The following is a 17361-nucleotide window of genomic DNA, read 5'->3' as shown; positions in this document are numbered from 1 at the left end:
TCAGTGCAAAGGAATAACCAGTCTCAAAATTGGCAATCATCATAAACCGATTCCACTTTGCGAAAACGAGAGGAAAGGATCACTGAAAATCAGCATTGACACCAGGTGTTCTCAATGGGTACTGTATCCGTACAGTCCTAGACGTGGGGTAGCTTAGAGGTTAAAACGTTCGCTCGTCTCACTGAAGACCCGGGTTCAATTCCCCACATGGGTACAATGAGCGAGGCCATTTTCTGGTGTCCCCCGCCGTGATATTGCTGGAATATTGCTTCAAGAGGCGTAAAATAAACTCACTCACTATCCTGGACGTAAATCGAGATTATTACACGAGCAAGTGTGTAATATGACTTATACAAAACAAGTGTGAAATTATGTATTGCCCGAGCGAGAGCGATACAAAATTTCAAACTCGTTTCGTGTCAGTCGAATGACAAACTTGCTCGTGTAATAATCTCTATGTTCCTTACCTCATTTGGTTCTGCTCTGTGTGAACACGTCTCAAGGTTGGGCGATGTAGATGAAAGGCGAGCATTGTGTGAAGTGTATCGTGTTCATGAATAGCAAACATGGTATAGTTAGAGTAGCTATAACACGACATGTAACCAATGCTGACAGCTTATATATACACACTTATCTATGTGAAACTACGACACCATTCCATAGATTAACATATTTCAAACTATTATCTGTCACCTGGATTAACAGACTGACACAAACTGTCAGCCATATTGTTAAAGGGAATTTGGGTTGTTATGCTTATATTTAATGCATGGTCTGGAAACCATGTCATCTTTATATAACTCACTATGTGAGTTGAACAACAAATATGATGCAGACATATTACTGATGGGAGATTTTAATTGCAGAACAGGGATGGAGGAAGATTTCATTAGTGATGACAGTGCTGACTTCTTACCTGTGAGTGAATGATATGACAGTGATGTATTCTGTATACCTCGTAGAAACAAAGATAAAGAAGTCAACAATTTTGGAAGAAGATTGCTTGAGATTTGTAGCTTACACTGTGTTCATGTGCTCAATGGCAGATTCCTAGGAGATAGAGAAGGTAATATTACATGTACAGCAAATAATGGACGTAGCACAGTTGACTACATGTTGGCGACTTCACAGCTGTTCGATCGGATAATTGACTTTGAGGTTCTAACACTGGACGAATCTGATCACTTTCCTATCACGTGTGAATTAAACATAAACACTAAATGCAGTGACTCAACAAATGAGATACCAATTCAACCTTATACAAAGTTTGTGTGGAATGATATCTTTCGGGAGAATCTTGAAAACTTATTGCTGATGATGTTTCTAAGTCAATGATAGAGGATATTAACAATTTGTTGTGTGTTGATATTGATAGTGCTGTCGATATGATCTCGAGTCTCTATGCGCGGGCTGCAGATGGGATGAGCAGACGACACGGGTCACGTGACTCGACCGAGCGTCAGCCTGCCTGGTGGGACAAGCAGTGTGAGTCAGCGAAGCGGGACAAGTACCGGGCTCTCGACAAGTTCAGATTGACAGACGCTTCAATGGATTTTCGAAAATACCAACAAATGAAACGTGTCTTTAAATCAACATGCAGACTTAAGAAATCCTCTCATCAGTTACATATTAAAGAGAAGTTCCATAACATTCGTGACAACCCTGAGGAATTGTGGAAAGCTATTAAATCAATTAAAGCTACTTCTTCGTCTACCAACAAAATCAGTGGCACCGAGTGGTTTACCTATTTCGAACACTTGCTAAACTCTGTAACAACGGATTCAACCATTATTGATGGCATAACAAACGACCTATCAGATCATGACTCACATTGTAATGATTGTAACCAACTATTTCCTTATCAACTCAACGACGAAATAACACTGCGTGAAGTCACAGATACTATACGGAATCTTAAATGCCGAAAAGCGCCAGGCTGGGATGGTCTTTCATCATAGTTATTGAAACATTCTGTCAATTACATTTCAGTTAGTCTGACATACCTTTTTAATGAAATATTGGCAACTGGCAATTTCCCAATGACATGGTGCAAAGCTATTATCTGTCCACTACACAAGACTGGTTCTTTATCCGGTCCAAATAATTACTGAGGAATCTCGCTCCTGCCGGTAATTGGAAAGATTTTCACTAAAATATTAAATCAGCGACTTCAACAATGGATCACAGAAAACAACATCATTCATGAGAATCAGTCAGGTTTTAGGAAAGGGTATAGTACAGTTGACAACATGTTCTCTCTCTACGGTATGATCGCGAAATACTTGTCTAAATCAACTGGAGGGAGAATGTACGTCTTCTTTATTGACTTCTCTAAGACTTTCGATAGCGTCAATCATACATTACTGTGGCATCGGCTTATCAAATATGGAATACATGGGAACATCTTGAAAGTTTTAAGAAATATGTACTCTAAGCTTCAGTCGTGTGTCCGTACAGATAAAGGGCTTACGGATTTTTTTCAGTGCTGTGTTGGTACACGCCAAGGTTGTATGGTCAGTCCACTGTTGTTCATTTTATACATCAACGAACTAGTCACTGAGATGTCAACATCTAACTGTAAAGGAATATTTATGTCAGAGGAATTACCTAATGTATGTTCGCTGCTCTACGCCGATGATGTTGCTAACACCGCGGACTTTGCCGGAAAACTACAGGACCAAATCAATTGTGTCAGTAATTTTTGTACAAAATGGGGATTGACGTTGAATATGCAGAAATCCAAAATCGTTGTATTCCGAAAAGGTGGATATTTACGTTCATATGAAAAATGGTACTACAGAGGATCCCAAATAGAAACTGTCTCGTATTATAAGTATCTCGGACTTCATTTTACACCCAAACTAGTGTGGACAAGATCGAGACAGGTGTTAGCAAAGCAGGCGGAGAAAGTATGTCTACACATATACAGACTTCACTATATGTGTGGCGGATTACAGATCACCACTGCAATGAGGATTTTCGACAGTATGGTCCTTCCAATACTTACATACGGCGCCGAGCTCTGGGGATATGAGGTGGTAGAACAAATTGAGAGGGTACAGACAAAGTTCATTAAACGAATTCTACATCTGCCTTTGACAACCTGCAATGATGCGGTGCTCGGCGAAAGTGGACGACCTCTATTATATGTTTCTTATGTAAATAAATGTGTTAAATATTGGGCCAAAATAATCAACATGAATAACGACAGATTACCGAAGCAAACCTATCTTATGCTATATGGATTAGACAACGTCAACAGATCTTCTTGGGCCACAAAAATCAAACATATCTTATTCCAGTTTGGATTCGGGTACGCTTGGGTTATGCAAGATATTGGACATATTGATATTTTCATGTCTGAGTTCAAACAAAGAGTGTCTGACTACAACATTCAACGATGGCAGGCTTCAATAGCATCTAACCCCAAGTTGACAGCTTATTCATCTTACAAAACAGTTCTGCATGCGGAATCCTATCTCTCACAAATCAGTTCCCCCGCCATTGAAGCAAGCGTTAACTAGATTCAGATGTGGCTCCCACCAGCTAATGATCGAAATGGGGAGACGTTTGGGCATAGACATCGAGAACCGTTTATGTAGATACTGCCTTCGATATAATATTCAGCTTGTCGAAAACGAGTACCATTTTATCCTTGTCTGCTGTGCCTTCACCGACTTAAGAAAGCAGTATATTGAGTACAAATACTACAGTAACCCCTCATTTGAACATTTGTTCGACTTATGTCTTCAAATCATCAACTTACTTCTGTGAATTTGTCTAAATGCATATATTTTACTTTGAAATTGTATGAATCACTCCATTTGTAATCACAGTATTGAAATGTTTTGTACTGTGGGCCTGTGGCCTAAAAAACGTAAATAAAACTCTATCACAATAGATGAACCACTTTTTTTTATTATTTCGGTGAGAGCGATGTTTCGGTGTACATGTTAATGCCAATATGACGCAAGTGTTAGAACCTACACCGAAACGTCGCTCTCACTGTAATAAAAAAGTTGTTCATTTATATATTTGTATCCTTCCTTACTGCTCCAAATTCTAAATGCCTCGCGCATAAGTAGGATAGCATTTATCTGGACAGTTACACTGTTCTCAATATACTTCTCACTGACAAAACTTTGTATTGTCTGTGGCGGTGGGGTTGCCAACTGGTTTATACGTTTGTTCGTCACGACGAAGGCCCGGGGTCGATTCATCACATGGGTAGAATATTTGCAGCCCATTTTAGGTGTGCCCGCCGTGATATTGCTGGAATATTGCTAAAAGCGGCATAAAACCATACTCATTCACTCTTTATTTCTTTTAAGTCGGGTGTAGGATATTTTACGTGCGCTTCTCTATGTCTTTCACGCTTGGACCTTCCAACAAAATGATATTAACGTATAACATAGCAATTATATGTGCCTTTAATGATATCGAAAACCACTGAGCTTCTCGCACATTTAAATGCATCTTTCTTTGATCGATATTCAGTCCTATTAATCCCAGTTTGGTGATCAATGTTCAATCCGTTTTCATGTGGATGGGGCACTTTTCGTAAAACCTCATTCAAAATGGAGGACGAATACGGCGAGTGGGAAGAGGTTCGGTTGTCTTTCTGTGACTGTATTGAATTCATCATGAGCAGATTGATGCTTTGATTTTGAATAAGTTTTTATTTATACCTTCAACGTCTGCAGATAATGTGGAACCGTCAAGTTGTTGCCAGATCTTGAAATTATGATTTTGTATATTTTGCGCCATAACATAAAACACTAAGTCTTTCTTTAGTGTAAACAGCTGATAATTTTATAATCATACAGTCAGAATACCCATGGCAGCTCTGAGCTGAATTGTATGTAGTGCATTTTCACAACCCTTTGTAAACCAACATAGGCCATAAAGAAATCAATAAATTTGATAGGCGTTTATTTTAAGCCCAAAAGGTTCTGAGTCGAACACTTTCTGATGGAACAAACAATAGTTTTAGGGTTTGGTCCTGGAAGAAGCTTATCCTTTCCTAATCATGATAAACGGTTAAGGCGTCTGCTCGTCACTCTGAAGACCCGTGTTTGATTGCCCACATAAATTCAATGTGTGACAATCATTTCTGGTGTCCCCCTACGGTGATATTGCTGGAATATTGTGTTAGATCATACTCACTCATAATCACTTGGGAACACCATATCAATTACTGGATTTATAGGATGTGTATCAGAAAGAAGCCTGTTTAGAAACTTTTTATCAACATATTTCTGATAATGTTTTTAAGTTAGTGGTGGATGACATTAAGTATAATGAAATATCTCTGAACAAAGAACATTGACAAAGTTGCTGACAGGATATGTAAGTTTAATACCAGTCACATGACTCGCTCTCTGACCTAAACCTGAATGGCTGGATGCTGACAGAACTCGTTAAGCAATTCTGTTGACAGGTTCAGCCAGATTGATGGTTGTAATGAGCAGCATTGTAGGAAAAAGGCCAGTTACAAACAAGACATGAAGAGACAAATTGTTATCTATGCAAGATAACACTCGCTAATTGTGGAAAAATATTATGTTTCAAAAGGAAGCCTTCCTTTTGTATCAAGATTAGCCAAAATGAGTGATACTTTTTTCTTTGAAAGTTTGCTCATTGCAACAGTAGTCACTTCCTCAGAAGCAAATGAAGTTGCCAATTGATTATCATAATTGTTCCTGAATAAATATGGACACACCCCTACACGAAGTGAAAGAGATATGTTTCCCCAAAGAAAGCCCAAGGGATGAACACACATCTGATCTGCTTCAAAATTCCATTCTAGTCATCATGGTGATAGCTACAATCTTTATAGACTTATTTGATAAATAAAATAATAAATTGACATTTTCCCGCAGAATGGTACAAGGCAGTTGTATGTCTATGTTACAGGTCCTTTGTCGATTTTCAAAAATGGACTTCTGATAATATTGTCAATGAAAATCAAACTGGATTCCAGAGAGAATTTCAACAGCTCACAATATGTTTACTCTGTAAAATCAGGAAATATTTATAGAAATCCACAGGTGGAAGATTCTATTGTTTCTTTATCATGTTTATTGACTTCGCCAAAGCTTCAGAATGAGTCAACATCCATTTCTATGGGACCACATCATAAAAACACCTTGTATAACTGACCTATTTAGTATTAAGATACAGCATATGGCAACTAAAGACAACATTGTTAATAGTGTTAATGAGTGCATCGTACTACGCATAGGTTCACCGAGTTGTGTTGAAACAGATCCTGACCAGATTGAGATGTGGATGTCATACAGGGTCGTCTGATGATTGAAATGGCACAGGTGCTGACCAGGAGAGCACCCACTGTAGATATTGTGTCTGCTATTCTATTAGATTAACTGAAAATGAACATTAGTATTTGCTTAAATGCCATCATGCTTATATGAAATACATTAATTCTAAATACTACTAATGCGTCATTGGAAATCGTGTATCACTTAAAAAGAATGTTGGTTTGATCCTGTGGTTGAATGTTATACTATGGACAGAGGGACGAATTGTAGTGTTCTTGTGGCCTGTGGCTTTTAGGGGCAGTGGAGTATCCTACTGGTTAAAGTGTTCACTAGTCACGCTGGACACCCGGGTTTGATTCCCCCCATGGGTACATTGTATGAAGCCCATTTCTGGTACGCTGTGATATTGCTGGAATATTGCTAAAAGAGGCATAAAACTAAACTCACTCACAGTTGCCTTTGGCATGTTTACCAGATTAAAGATATATATCACTAAGCTATATGAATTATGACCCACATACCCTCTCAATCACAAGTAAGAATGCTTCTAATAAATAAGACTTAAATTGTTCATCCTCAATTTAGTATTGAACAGTGCTGATGCAATTTGATTTGAAGCATTATTCTGTGACAAACGTGTCTGCCATTGTCCTGTAGACACATATCGTCATATCCCAACTAATCTCACTCACCCCTTAAACGTGATGAATGCAAGATCTTGAGCATTGTAACAAAGGTAACATGTGCACATATTATGTTTATGTTTTCAGAACATGTTTAGAAATGCTGAATGTATTTATTGTCCATTGTTTTTTATGTCATCAACAGACACTGGTTGTGGCTGAGTTGTCTGGACTGATCGACAGTGAAACCCTGAAGAAAGACAATCTGAAATGTGAAGTGTTGGTAGGTATATACGTTCTGCCTAGTCAGCATATATTAGAACAAATTAGTGGTGTAAAGTTATGGTGGTACAGTATTCTGATACAATACAATTAGTTCTTCATAGACTTTCAAGACTTCCCTTGAATGTTTTTCAATAAGCAATTTCTTTATTACTATTTTTGCATATTTCGTACACTAAGACATTCATGTCAAGGTCAAAGTGAATCTTGAAAATATTTGTGCGTTTGAACAACTACAGAGCAAGATATCAAGAGAGGTTGACTGGTCATGTTTTTGTTTACATTTAACTTCATCTTAAATTACGACCTTCACTTTCATTACTTTTTAAGTTTGATTTGATAATTTGCGGCGAGGGATTATGTCACCTTAGTGACAATGCTTGTTCTAATTATGTGAAGGGTAACAAATGAATTTACACCCTGTGTATCTTGAGACATTACAGCTTATGTTGGTATGAAAAATGTGAATAATAATCAGTAAATCAATAATAACAAATTAAAAATGATTATTCTTCATTTAGCTTTTTCGGTAAAGTATAGATTCTAGTAGTTTGTGAGGTTGAGACCCATCTGGGCTTCTCACACGCTCCATGTCAAATGTGACATGTTACATTTGACCACTGTCTAATTGGTATTGTGTGTTTACGGCTTTTGACTGTGGAAGCCATGCCAATTTACACTTGTCAGATTGCTGTTTTAGTGAGAGCCAAGAAGGCTGAGTGGGTTAGATTGCTGACTTTGTGTGCTGTCAATTAAGTGTCTCAGAGTGTGAGGTTCACTAACTATTGGTTTGAAAGCCTGATCACTAATGAGTGAGTGAGTTGGGTTTGATGCTGTTTGTAAGAGTATTACAGTTCAATCACAGGGTGTCAGCTGAATGTAGGAGGAGAGGTAGAATGGGAATCAAACCCCTCATAGGTGTCTGGCTCACCCAAGGGAAGCAACTCTGCACAGCAAATTGCATCGTTTGGACGAATGAACCTCTTTTGCTCCTGCCTAATCAAAGACCAGAAATGGGATTTACACATTGTACCTATGAAGGGAATTGAACCTGGGTCTTTGGCATGACAAGCGAACGCTTTAAAGTTTAGCCACAAGGTTACGTCATCAGTCCCCATACCTTCACAAGAGTCACTGTTACCACCCCACCCATCTCGCTTATCTCTAACACAGTGCAGAGTTTAGTCATATGATTAGGATACAAGCTTAATACCTCTGGAAACTAGAACAACACATTAAGAGACAAGAAGTTTCGTTATGATATTTTACTTCACATGACTGAGGCATCAATTATATTTTCTAAAAAATATTACAATATTTAACTGCTTTTTATTTGCTTCAGGGTATAGACACTGATCGGCCTGTTCTTCAAATTGAAAACTATGTCTTCGCTGGGGAATATGAAGATGCAATTGGAACAGCCATGATATTTAAAGGAATACCTGCTGGTAAGTCAAGGCTTTTGGTATTTTTTTTTTTGTTTGTTGTTTAACGCAGGCAATATTCCGAATCTTGACCGGGTCTGTTCAACAGCATGCACATCGATCTACGCAATTGGGATACAATGACATGTATCAACCAGGTCCAGAGCTCCAGATCAGATTTAGCTCATGTGGGTACTGTACCCACTGTATTTTTTTGGAGTGGGTATTATGAATGTTGAGTGGGTATTTCATTTTCCGTTACCCACTGCTTTCAAATATGTGCATATTTCAGTCATTTTACTCACCTAAGTATTATGTCATTGAGTAAGTTTACTAAGCAGGTATGTTCTGCCTTATGTCATACCTAATCAAAACTAAATTAAATAATATGGAAATGATTTCATAAAAAAATCACTCATCCTACACTGACAAGTACAACACTTGTCCTATACTAACAGTACAACTTTATAGCAATCAATGTCTTTTTCATTACGCAAGCGATTTTTATAAATATATTCCGTATGCATTTGTTTTAAATTTTGTATGCGTATCTAACATTTTCAATGCATAATTGGTATGCAACAATTATTTTTCAATGCGTAATTGGAAATTTTCTATGCATATTTTACCCGGATGCGCAGCTTATCTGGGCCTCTGCAGGTCAGCGAGTCTGACCACCCGATCCTGTTAGTCACCTCAATGACAAGCATGGGTTGCTTAAGACCAATTCTAACCCAGACCTTCATGGGTTGAAATTTGTTGGTAAATATAAATGTAAGAAGGCATATCCTATTCTCGCGGTACTTACGGATATCGGCTGAAAAAATAACGCAAACAATTCTTATTATATGAATGCTTGTTGTTTTTTAATGAAGGGCCTTCTCCTCTAACATCTACATCTATCAGCTGCTAAATCCATCAGGTGAATTACAACTCGTGAGCCCGGTGATAAACAATATGATCCGCCATTGACGAAACTAGGCTTCTCCCATTCTCGCGGTATTACCAGGAATTAACGTTATTGAGTGTACGTTAGAGCAATCCTGCCAGAAAGGGCGGGGAAAAGTAATGATATGTCCAAGTTGGTATAAACTCCCCAATATTCATGACACTGAAACATTTTGATCACTTACAGACTTGGTCCACTTCCTAGTTACCAGTCGGTGATGTAAACAACCGGTAAGTGTCGCGCATCGGCGATTTCGGCAGAAAACGTGTTTACCGCGAGAATAGGAGACGGACCTATATGTACATGTAGTTGAAATGTTCCCATTGTGATGTAAGTGTTAACTTAACCTGTATTTTTTCAGACCCCTCAGCACCTGACTCCGATTTGAAGGACCTGGAGTACGTCTGCTCCACTCGCAAGAAGCTGGTGATGAAGAGGGCATTCCTCCAGAGCAAGAACATTGCAGAGAGTAAGTTTGTAAATGTCCAGTATGTTTGTACAATATATTAGATCAGTAATCAAAACAATTCAGGACAAATTTGACTGTGTGAAAGGAGGAGGGTGTTCACCTTGCTTATGGACTGCATGGTCAGCTGACGCACCATACTGTTCAGTATACAACTGATTCACTTCACCCTTGATTCCAAATTCAATTTAGCATAATTAAATCTATAGATATTCTATAATATTAAGAATACAGAATGTTTAGATCTTAATTTGCACTCACTCATCCACTGACTTGAGTTAGTATGGTTTTGACGCCGCTTTTAGCAATATTCCAGCAATATCACTGCGGGGAACACCAGAAATGTTCTTCACACATTATACCCATGTGGGGAATCGAACCAAGGTCTTCGGCATGATGAGCAATCACTGTAACCACTAGGCTACCCCACTGCCCCTCCACTGACTGGAGGTTAATCAGAGTGTTTTGTTTTTGTTATTTATTGCTGCACTCAGCAATATGGCGGGCTGTAAATAATTGTGTCTGGACCACACAATCCAGTGATCAACAGCATTAGTATGGATCTACGCTATTAGGATGCAATGACATGTGACAACCAAGTCAGCGAGTCTGACCACCCGATCCTGTTTGTTGCCCCTTTGGACAAACATGGGTTACAGGAGACCAATTCTAACCCGGATCTTCACGAATGTTTAATCAGAGGGGCTTACTGTTATGATAGTCTATCAGTAATGATGATATACTTTGCTTTTTGATGTGGGTGAAAGAAACAGTGTATCATAATTATATTTTATCTTACCTTCATGTAAAATACTTTAATTTCATTGGTCAATGACGGTTTAACAAGTTTCTGTGTCACCCTCCCAGGAGGGCGACAACTGGAAAAAATATTACCCGCTGCCACGGTAAACGCCAAGCTCTCCGCCGAGAAGCTGAAGCGCTAACAATCGTATGACGTCATAATATGACGCATGCTGTGCCCCGAGTTCGAAAGCCATTCGATCATCTGTTTTTGTGTTCACTTTGTACACATTTATTTTCACTGCTTTATTTAAGCTATTTTATACATTGAGTGGTTTGCACACTCAGCTTAAACATAATTAACCATTTTTATGGCAGTTTTATGTATGTCAGAATATGTTTCACTGATGTTAAAAATCCAGTCGAGAGGCAGACACCATTTTGTTTGCATGTCATATAGTCGGTAGCGATCTATAACATAAAATAAAATGATATTTTGTACATTTAACATGGCGGTAAGATAAATACGTTGTATGCTTCTCCCTCAGGTAACACGGTCTGATGTACGCCTCTTTGTAGCAGTGTCATCCCTCGCCTACCGGCTCGGGTGACACTGCTACAAAGAGGCGTACATCAGACCGTATTACCCTTGAGAGAAGCATACAAATTATAGTGACCCACCATCACAACTTAGTCAATGTTTGAAGCACCAGACAAGATGTGTTTTTGTGCTGTGGTCCATCAACTCATGGTATGTAGTGTTACGTCCTGATTATACATAACAGTGTAATTTGATTTTTGTGGCCAGTTTGCCAAATGTTACTAAATTCAAATTTGTAGTTTCAAAGTGAGTACAGTAGAACACGGATATAACGAACTCCAAGGGACCAAGAAATTTAGTTCGCTATATCCGTTGTTCGTTATTCACATTTGACCGCCATCTTGGATTGTAGAGATGTAGACATTCACAGACATTACCTATATCATGTTGATAAATATGAAGTTTATTTTTATAATAAAATTGAAAATATACAACTACAACTTAAATACATTTATTTTTTTAATGAAAATGCAAGCTTACATTTCTAATGTCCAGATAAACCACGAAAGAAGCAAAAACTGTAGCGATTTTTTTTCCATTTGTGACATGCCCGTGCCTTTTTCTTTTATATTTTCATTTTTATGTAATCAGGCTTTCCGTTCGTTAACATGACACAACAACGGGAAATACCTCCGTTTTCGAAGCTTCAAATGAATAACATGCGAGGTGAATCGTGTGGTGTCTGGTATCGTTCGACAGCTCTGGAACATCAACAATATCACTGTACCCTCGCCGAGAGTATTTTCACAGTTGTAAAAAAAGCGATTTTATTGGATAAAGATTGGTTTCTAATGACGCTTTTTCGCCACAGTCTGCTATAAGGATCGTGATTGGTCAAAATCAGACACGTGACCTAAGGCAGCCAATCATACTACGGCAATGGATACCGTCCTCGTCAACGAAAACGGTTGTTGAATGGGTTAAACACGATATGTTTGTTTTGTTAATTAATTAATGACCATCAATTCAATGTTGATTCGCCGCCAACAAGATTGATGTATACTGTACCGCTAAGTGGCTGAGCTGACACTGAGTGAGTTCGCTAATCACGTCGTTAATTGGGTCTTGGGGGTAGTAAATCAGTTCGCTATAGCCGTTAATTCGCTACTCACGAGTTCGTTATTCACGTATAATTTTAATGATATTATAAAGGACTGTTGACGGTACTTTTAAATTTGTTCGCTATATCCGTTTGTACACTATATCCGTGTTCGCTATAACCATGTTCTACTGTATTTCATGTTCTGGTTTAAGTGAAAAAGATGAAGCATGGATGAAAGGGAATTTTCTGAAACTTATTCTTTTCAACTGCAGCTCACAGGCAGAGCATTCCGGATGAAGATGAAGTTGACACAGATGGGGGGAGTGGAAGATGTAGATGGCATGGAGCCTGAAACAGATCCTGCTGATAACACAGACACCCCTGTTGCCTCTACATCTGGTGTTCAAGTAACACAGGCTTCATCCGGTTCCTGACACACTGACACACGAGTTTCTGAACTTCACATATCTCAATCTTATCATGCAGCCTCCATCTCCATCTGGCTATTATAACAAGGACAACGTCTGAGGATGCTGAATCTATGTCTCAGGTTGAAATAATTCATTTCCTTGATGAACCTTCACAAGACATGGCATGGAAGCAGCAGTGAGACCTACACAAAGCTGTGTGAGTGAGACCTGCCCAAAGCTGTGTGAGTGAGAACGGCATGAATCTGTGTGCGTGAGAACGACATAAATCTGTGTGCGCAAGACCTTCCCAAAGCTGTAAGAGTGAGACATGCCCAAAGCTGTGAGAGTGAGACCTGCCCAAAGCTGTGTGAATGAGAATTTGACAAATCTGTGTACCGGTAATCCTGTCAATGATTGATGCTTTTTTTGATACAAGACTGTTTTTCAATTATGTCACACAGTGAACAGTTTCAGTTGTACCTGTCTATGTTTGAAATCATGTGTGATGGTGAAGCAGGACGACCTCTTTTAAGATCTTGTCAAAATTTCAGTGAAACTGGAATGTGTTTATGTTGACTGAGGGGTGGTGGGGTAGCCTAGTGGTTAAGGCGCTCGCTACGTCAAGCTGAAGACCCAGGTTCGATTCCCAACATGGGCACAATGAGTGAATCCCATTTCTGGTGTTCCCTGCCCTGATATTGCTGGAATATTGCTAAAAGCGGGGTACAAACAAAACTCACTCATTATATTGACTGGCCTTTGTACAGCTGTACAGGTATTGTGGTCAGGACCATTTAAGCGGTTGTTGCATACTGACTGAAACCCAAAAGATGTTTGAGAGATCCATATACTTGGTGTTAACAAGACTTGTGATCAACAATATATGCTTATATGAATGGACATTAATGTGACCAAAACATTGTAATCGAAGCCCATCATGGGGATGTCTGTTTGTCTGTGTAATTGGTCATGTACACATAGTGGCATCTAAAATACACATTACTACGAAAAGTGTTTTTGTTCTCATGCATCATATGAATACCAATACTACCCATTAAATAATAAATCAAGAATATGGCACAATGGGATTGCCGTTAATTATCTTTATCTGAAGATTCCCTTTGGGTCATTAACATTTATCTCGCACACACTGGTCGTTAACATTCTCCTTGTGAGCACAGGCAATAGATACAGGCTTCCAGACGATCAGATCGTAAACATAAACTAGAGGCACACTGACACCTTCAGACGCACTGGTGGTAAACATTCCCCTGGTACATACTGATCGTAAACATAAACTAGAGGCACACTGACACCTTCAGACGCACTGGTGGTAAACATTCCCCTGGTACATACTGATCGTAAACATAAACTAGAGGCACACTGACACCTTCAGACGCACTGGTGGTAAACATTCCCCTGGTACAAACCGATCGTAAACGAACTAGAGGCACACTGACACCTTCAGACGCACTGGTGGTAAACATTCCCCTGGTCCATACTGATCGTAAACATAAACTAGAGGCACACTGACACCTTCAGACGCACTGGTGGTAAACATTCCCCTGGTACATACTGATCGTAAACATAAACTAGAGACACACTGACACCTTCAGACGCACTGGTGGTAAACATTCCCCTGGTACATACTGATCGTAAACATAAACTAGAGGCACACTGACACCTTCAGACGCACTGGTGGTAAACATTCCCCTGGTACATACTGATCGTAAACATAAACTAGAGGCACACTGACACCTTCAGACGCACTGGTGGTAAACTTTTCCCTGGTACAAACAGATCGTAAACATAAACTAGAGGCACAATGACACCTTCAGACGCACTGGCGGTAAACCTTTCCCTGGTACAAACCGATCGTAAACAAACTAGAGGCACACTGACACCTTCAGACGCACTGGTGGTAAACATTCCCCTGGTACATACTGATCGTAAACATAAACTAGAGGCACACTGACACCTTCAGACGCACTGGCGGTAAACTTTCCCCTGTATGAATCGGTTGTATAAGAGCTTTAAAACTTTCAGGTATCACTTACATATGAAAGTTCATCACCAGGGTACATCCGGTATCGATTATCCGCTGATACCGATGAATATCCGGGTTAGAACTGGTCTTCAGCAACCCATGCTTGTCGTGAAAGGCTACTAACGGGATCGAGTGGTCAGGCTCGCTGACTCATTTCTTGCCGTTGTACAAAACAACCTTAGCGCTACGACAGTAGTCTATGTTATGTTATGGAAGTTACGATCACCTTTGCCGTAAGATCGCTTTATACATCGGCACCCTGGTTGACACATGTCAACGTATCCCCATTTCGTTGATCGATGTTGATGATGTCAGTCACTGGATTGTCTGGTCCAGAATTGATTATATACAGACCGCTGCCACATCGCTGGAATATTGCGGAGAGCAGTGTTAACCAACAACAACAACAACAAACGAACGAAACGTTCATACAGCCCCGAACGATGCCAACTGGACATCATCCTCGATAATCTCCAGGGTAATACGTTACGATCACTCTCCACTATACCCTGGATGCATCCACGGCTTGGCCCGATGATTTTATTACCTCCCTTGGCTGGCTTTTTACCCAATCAGGTGTCTACGCTGGGAAGTTGAGCGAACCAATCACAACTCACTTTCGCTTCTTAAATTATCGAACCGTTTAAACTTGGCAACACAATTGATGCAGAGGTAGAAGGAGTTCTTTTATATTTGTTTTTAAAGTTTCACAATCTGTCAATTTGTCTGTATTATTTCCTCAAAAATCTGAGTGGCACTGCGAACAAGCCTTCGCGACTGCGACCGCTATCTTTGTTGACACTGGTAAGCTCTGATGTAACGGCGGCTTAGCTGATTGGCTACTGTGAGAATGCGGAGCTAGCAAAGGGAGGTAATATAATTGTCGGGCCAAGCCGTGGATGCATCCAGGGTATAGTGGAGAGTGATCGTAACGTATACCCTGGAGATTATCGAGGATGACTGGTACCGGGGGATATTGTTTCCAGTAAACGTTATATTAGTTTATTAATTAGTTTTAGTTCGGATGCAATAGCTTGATATACTTCGTGATTTTTAACAAATCTTTCGGAATATGTTAAGTTGTAGTCTGTCTCACAGTCCCCGAACCACATTTTTTTCTCTACAGCCTAGCGTTTCCTGCAGTGCTAAAGCCCTAAATGAAGCAAGTCTAGATTTGCCCAGGTTCAGGATGTGAATCTTTGGTCTCCCTGGGGCTCCTTTTCAATTTATAATAGGTTTGTTTGTTACTATCACAATTATATCTTTCAGAGACTAAGCATTAGTCTAGTTAGGTTGATATGTTTCAGTTGATTTAACATGTATTTCTAGGACAACAATTTATAACATGGTTTCTTTACGGACACCATACAAAACATTCCTACAAACTTGGTGTTAGTCACTTTGTTATTTGGCTCGACTGATAGAAAACTTTGCTTTCTTTACGGACACCATACAAAACATTCCTATAAACTTTTTTTATTTATTTTTTTTTATTTAAGAGTTTATGCAAACACTATACATATTTTTTTCTTTGTTCCCATGGTTACAAAGTAACTATAAACTTGGTGTTAGTCACTTTTTAATTTGGCTCGACTGATAGAAAACTTTGTACAGAAGCTGATGTTTGTTTGTACCATATTAACATAAAACTTCCAAGGTTTACCTCGACAGATGAGCTACAGTAGTTGGCCATAAGTGAGTCATCATTAGTGAAATTTTCAAAGACTTACATGTTTATTAACTGTTGCAAGAATAATTTTCATAAATTGAGTAGAAGTCATTTTATTTTGATATTTTGCAAACATCTTGAAAATCATCTTCAGCTACGGACATAATTTTATTTCATCTTTACTTTGAATAGTTATCGAATGACACCTGATAAAGCACCATATATAAGTACAACTTGTAATCTATCCCATAGACAGCAATGTTAAACCTGACTGGTATGTCTATATATGTTGTTTAAATAGTTGCAGTTTTCTTAATAATCATCGGAAAATTGAATTGAAATCATGTGTATGTAGCTGAGATGATTTCCCAGCTGGTAGATACGTATTGAGCGCAATTCGAACGAAACTAAATTTATGAAAATTATTCTTACAAGAGTTAATAAACTTGCAAGTCTATGGGAATTTCACTGATGATGACTCACTTACGGCCAACTACTGTACCTTCAAGACAGACGCTCAAATTTGGGTTCACAGGCTTTATTTTGAAGACAGGTACCTCCATTCTGACATGTTGAGTTGACAGTGCAGGGGTTGGTCTCAGATTCGTCGACCGCCTCCGTGGTGTAGTGGTTAGAGCGTCCGCCCGGAGAGCGGAAGGTCGCGAGTTCGATCCCCGACCGTGTCATACCAAAAGACGTTAAAATATGGTACTTGTTGGTCCCTGCCTGGCGCTCGGCATTAATGGGCACAACAAGGACTGGTCGGTTCGGAGTCAGTATAATGTGTCTGAGTGGGGTATTCATGCTTCACTGCGCGTGGTATCTC

At 39.3% G+C, this 17361-nt stretch overlaps 1 protein-coding gene across 2 annotated transcripts; it reads left to right on the top strand.

Moving 5' to 3' along the window:
• The first annotated feature begins 858 nt into the window (after positions 1 to 858).
• On the top strand, positions 859 to 13830 carry LOC124285881 (general transcription factor 3C polypeptide 6-like). Of its 2 annotated transcripts, none has more exons than XM_046722159.1 (5): positions 859 to 918; positions 7110 to 7187; positions 8529 to 8634; positions 9921 to 10028; positions 12682 to 13830. In XM_046722159.1, exons 1-5 carry the CDS (start codon positions 874 to 876, stop codon positions 12759 to 12761), a joined length of 417 nt encoding a protein of 138 aa, XP_046578115.1. In that variant the 5' UTR covers positions 859 to 873; the 3' UTR covers positions 12762 to 13830. The 2 variants fall into 2 exon arrangements, with proteins under 2 accessions (XP_046578115.1, XP_046578116.1); XM_046722160.1 differs by lacking the exon at positions 859 to 918 and adding an exon at positions 4552 to 4607.
• The last annotated feature ends 3531 nt before the right edge of the window (positions 13831 to 17361 follow it).

Source organism: Haliotis rubra, unplaced genomic scaffold (assembly GCF_003918875.1).
Source record: "Haliotis rubra isolate DU_JTF1 unplaced genomic scaffold, ASM391887v1 Scf37, whole genome shotgun sequence".
Lineage (NCBI taxonomy): Eukaryota > Metazoa > Mollusca > Gastropoda > Lepetellida > Haliotidae > Haliotis > Haliotis rubra.
The sequence above is the reverse complement of the archived record's forward strand: the minus strand, read 5'-3'. Positions and strand labels throughout refer to the sequence as shown.

Bases quoted from the DNA above. Each gene is read 5' to 3' on its own strand.
- LOC124285881 (XM_046722159.1), top strand. From the start codon at position 874: ATGGAGGAAGATTTCATTAGTGATGACAGTGCTGACTTCTTACCT. The intron at 7,188-8,528 runs GTAGGTATATAC...TATTTGCTTCAG, and splicing joins ATCTGAAATGTGAAGTGTTG to GGTATAGACACTGATCGGCC. The intron at 10,029-12,681 runs GTAAGTTTGTAA...TTTCAACTGCAG, and splicing joins GAGCAAGAACATTGCAGAGA to CTCACAGGCAGAGCATTCCG.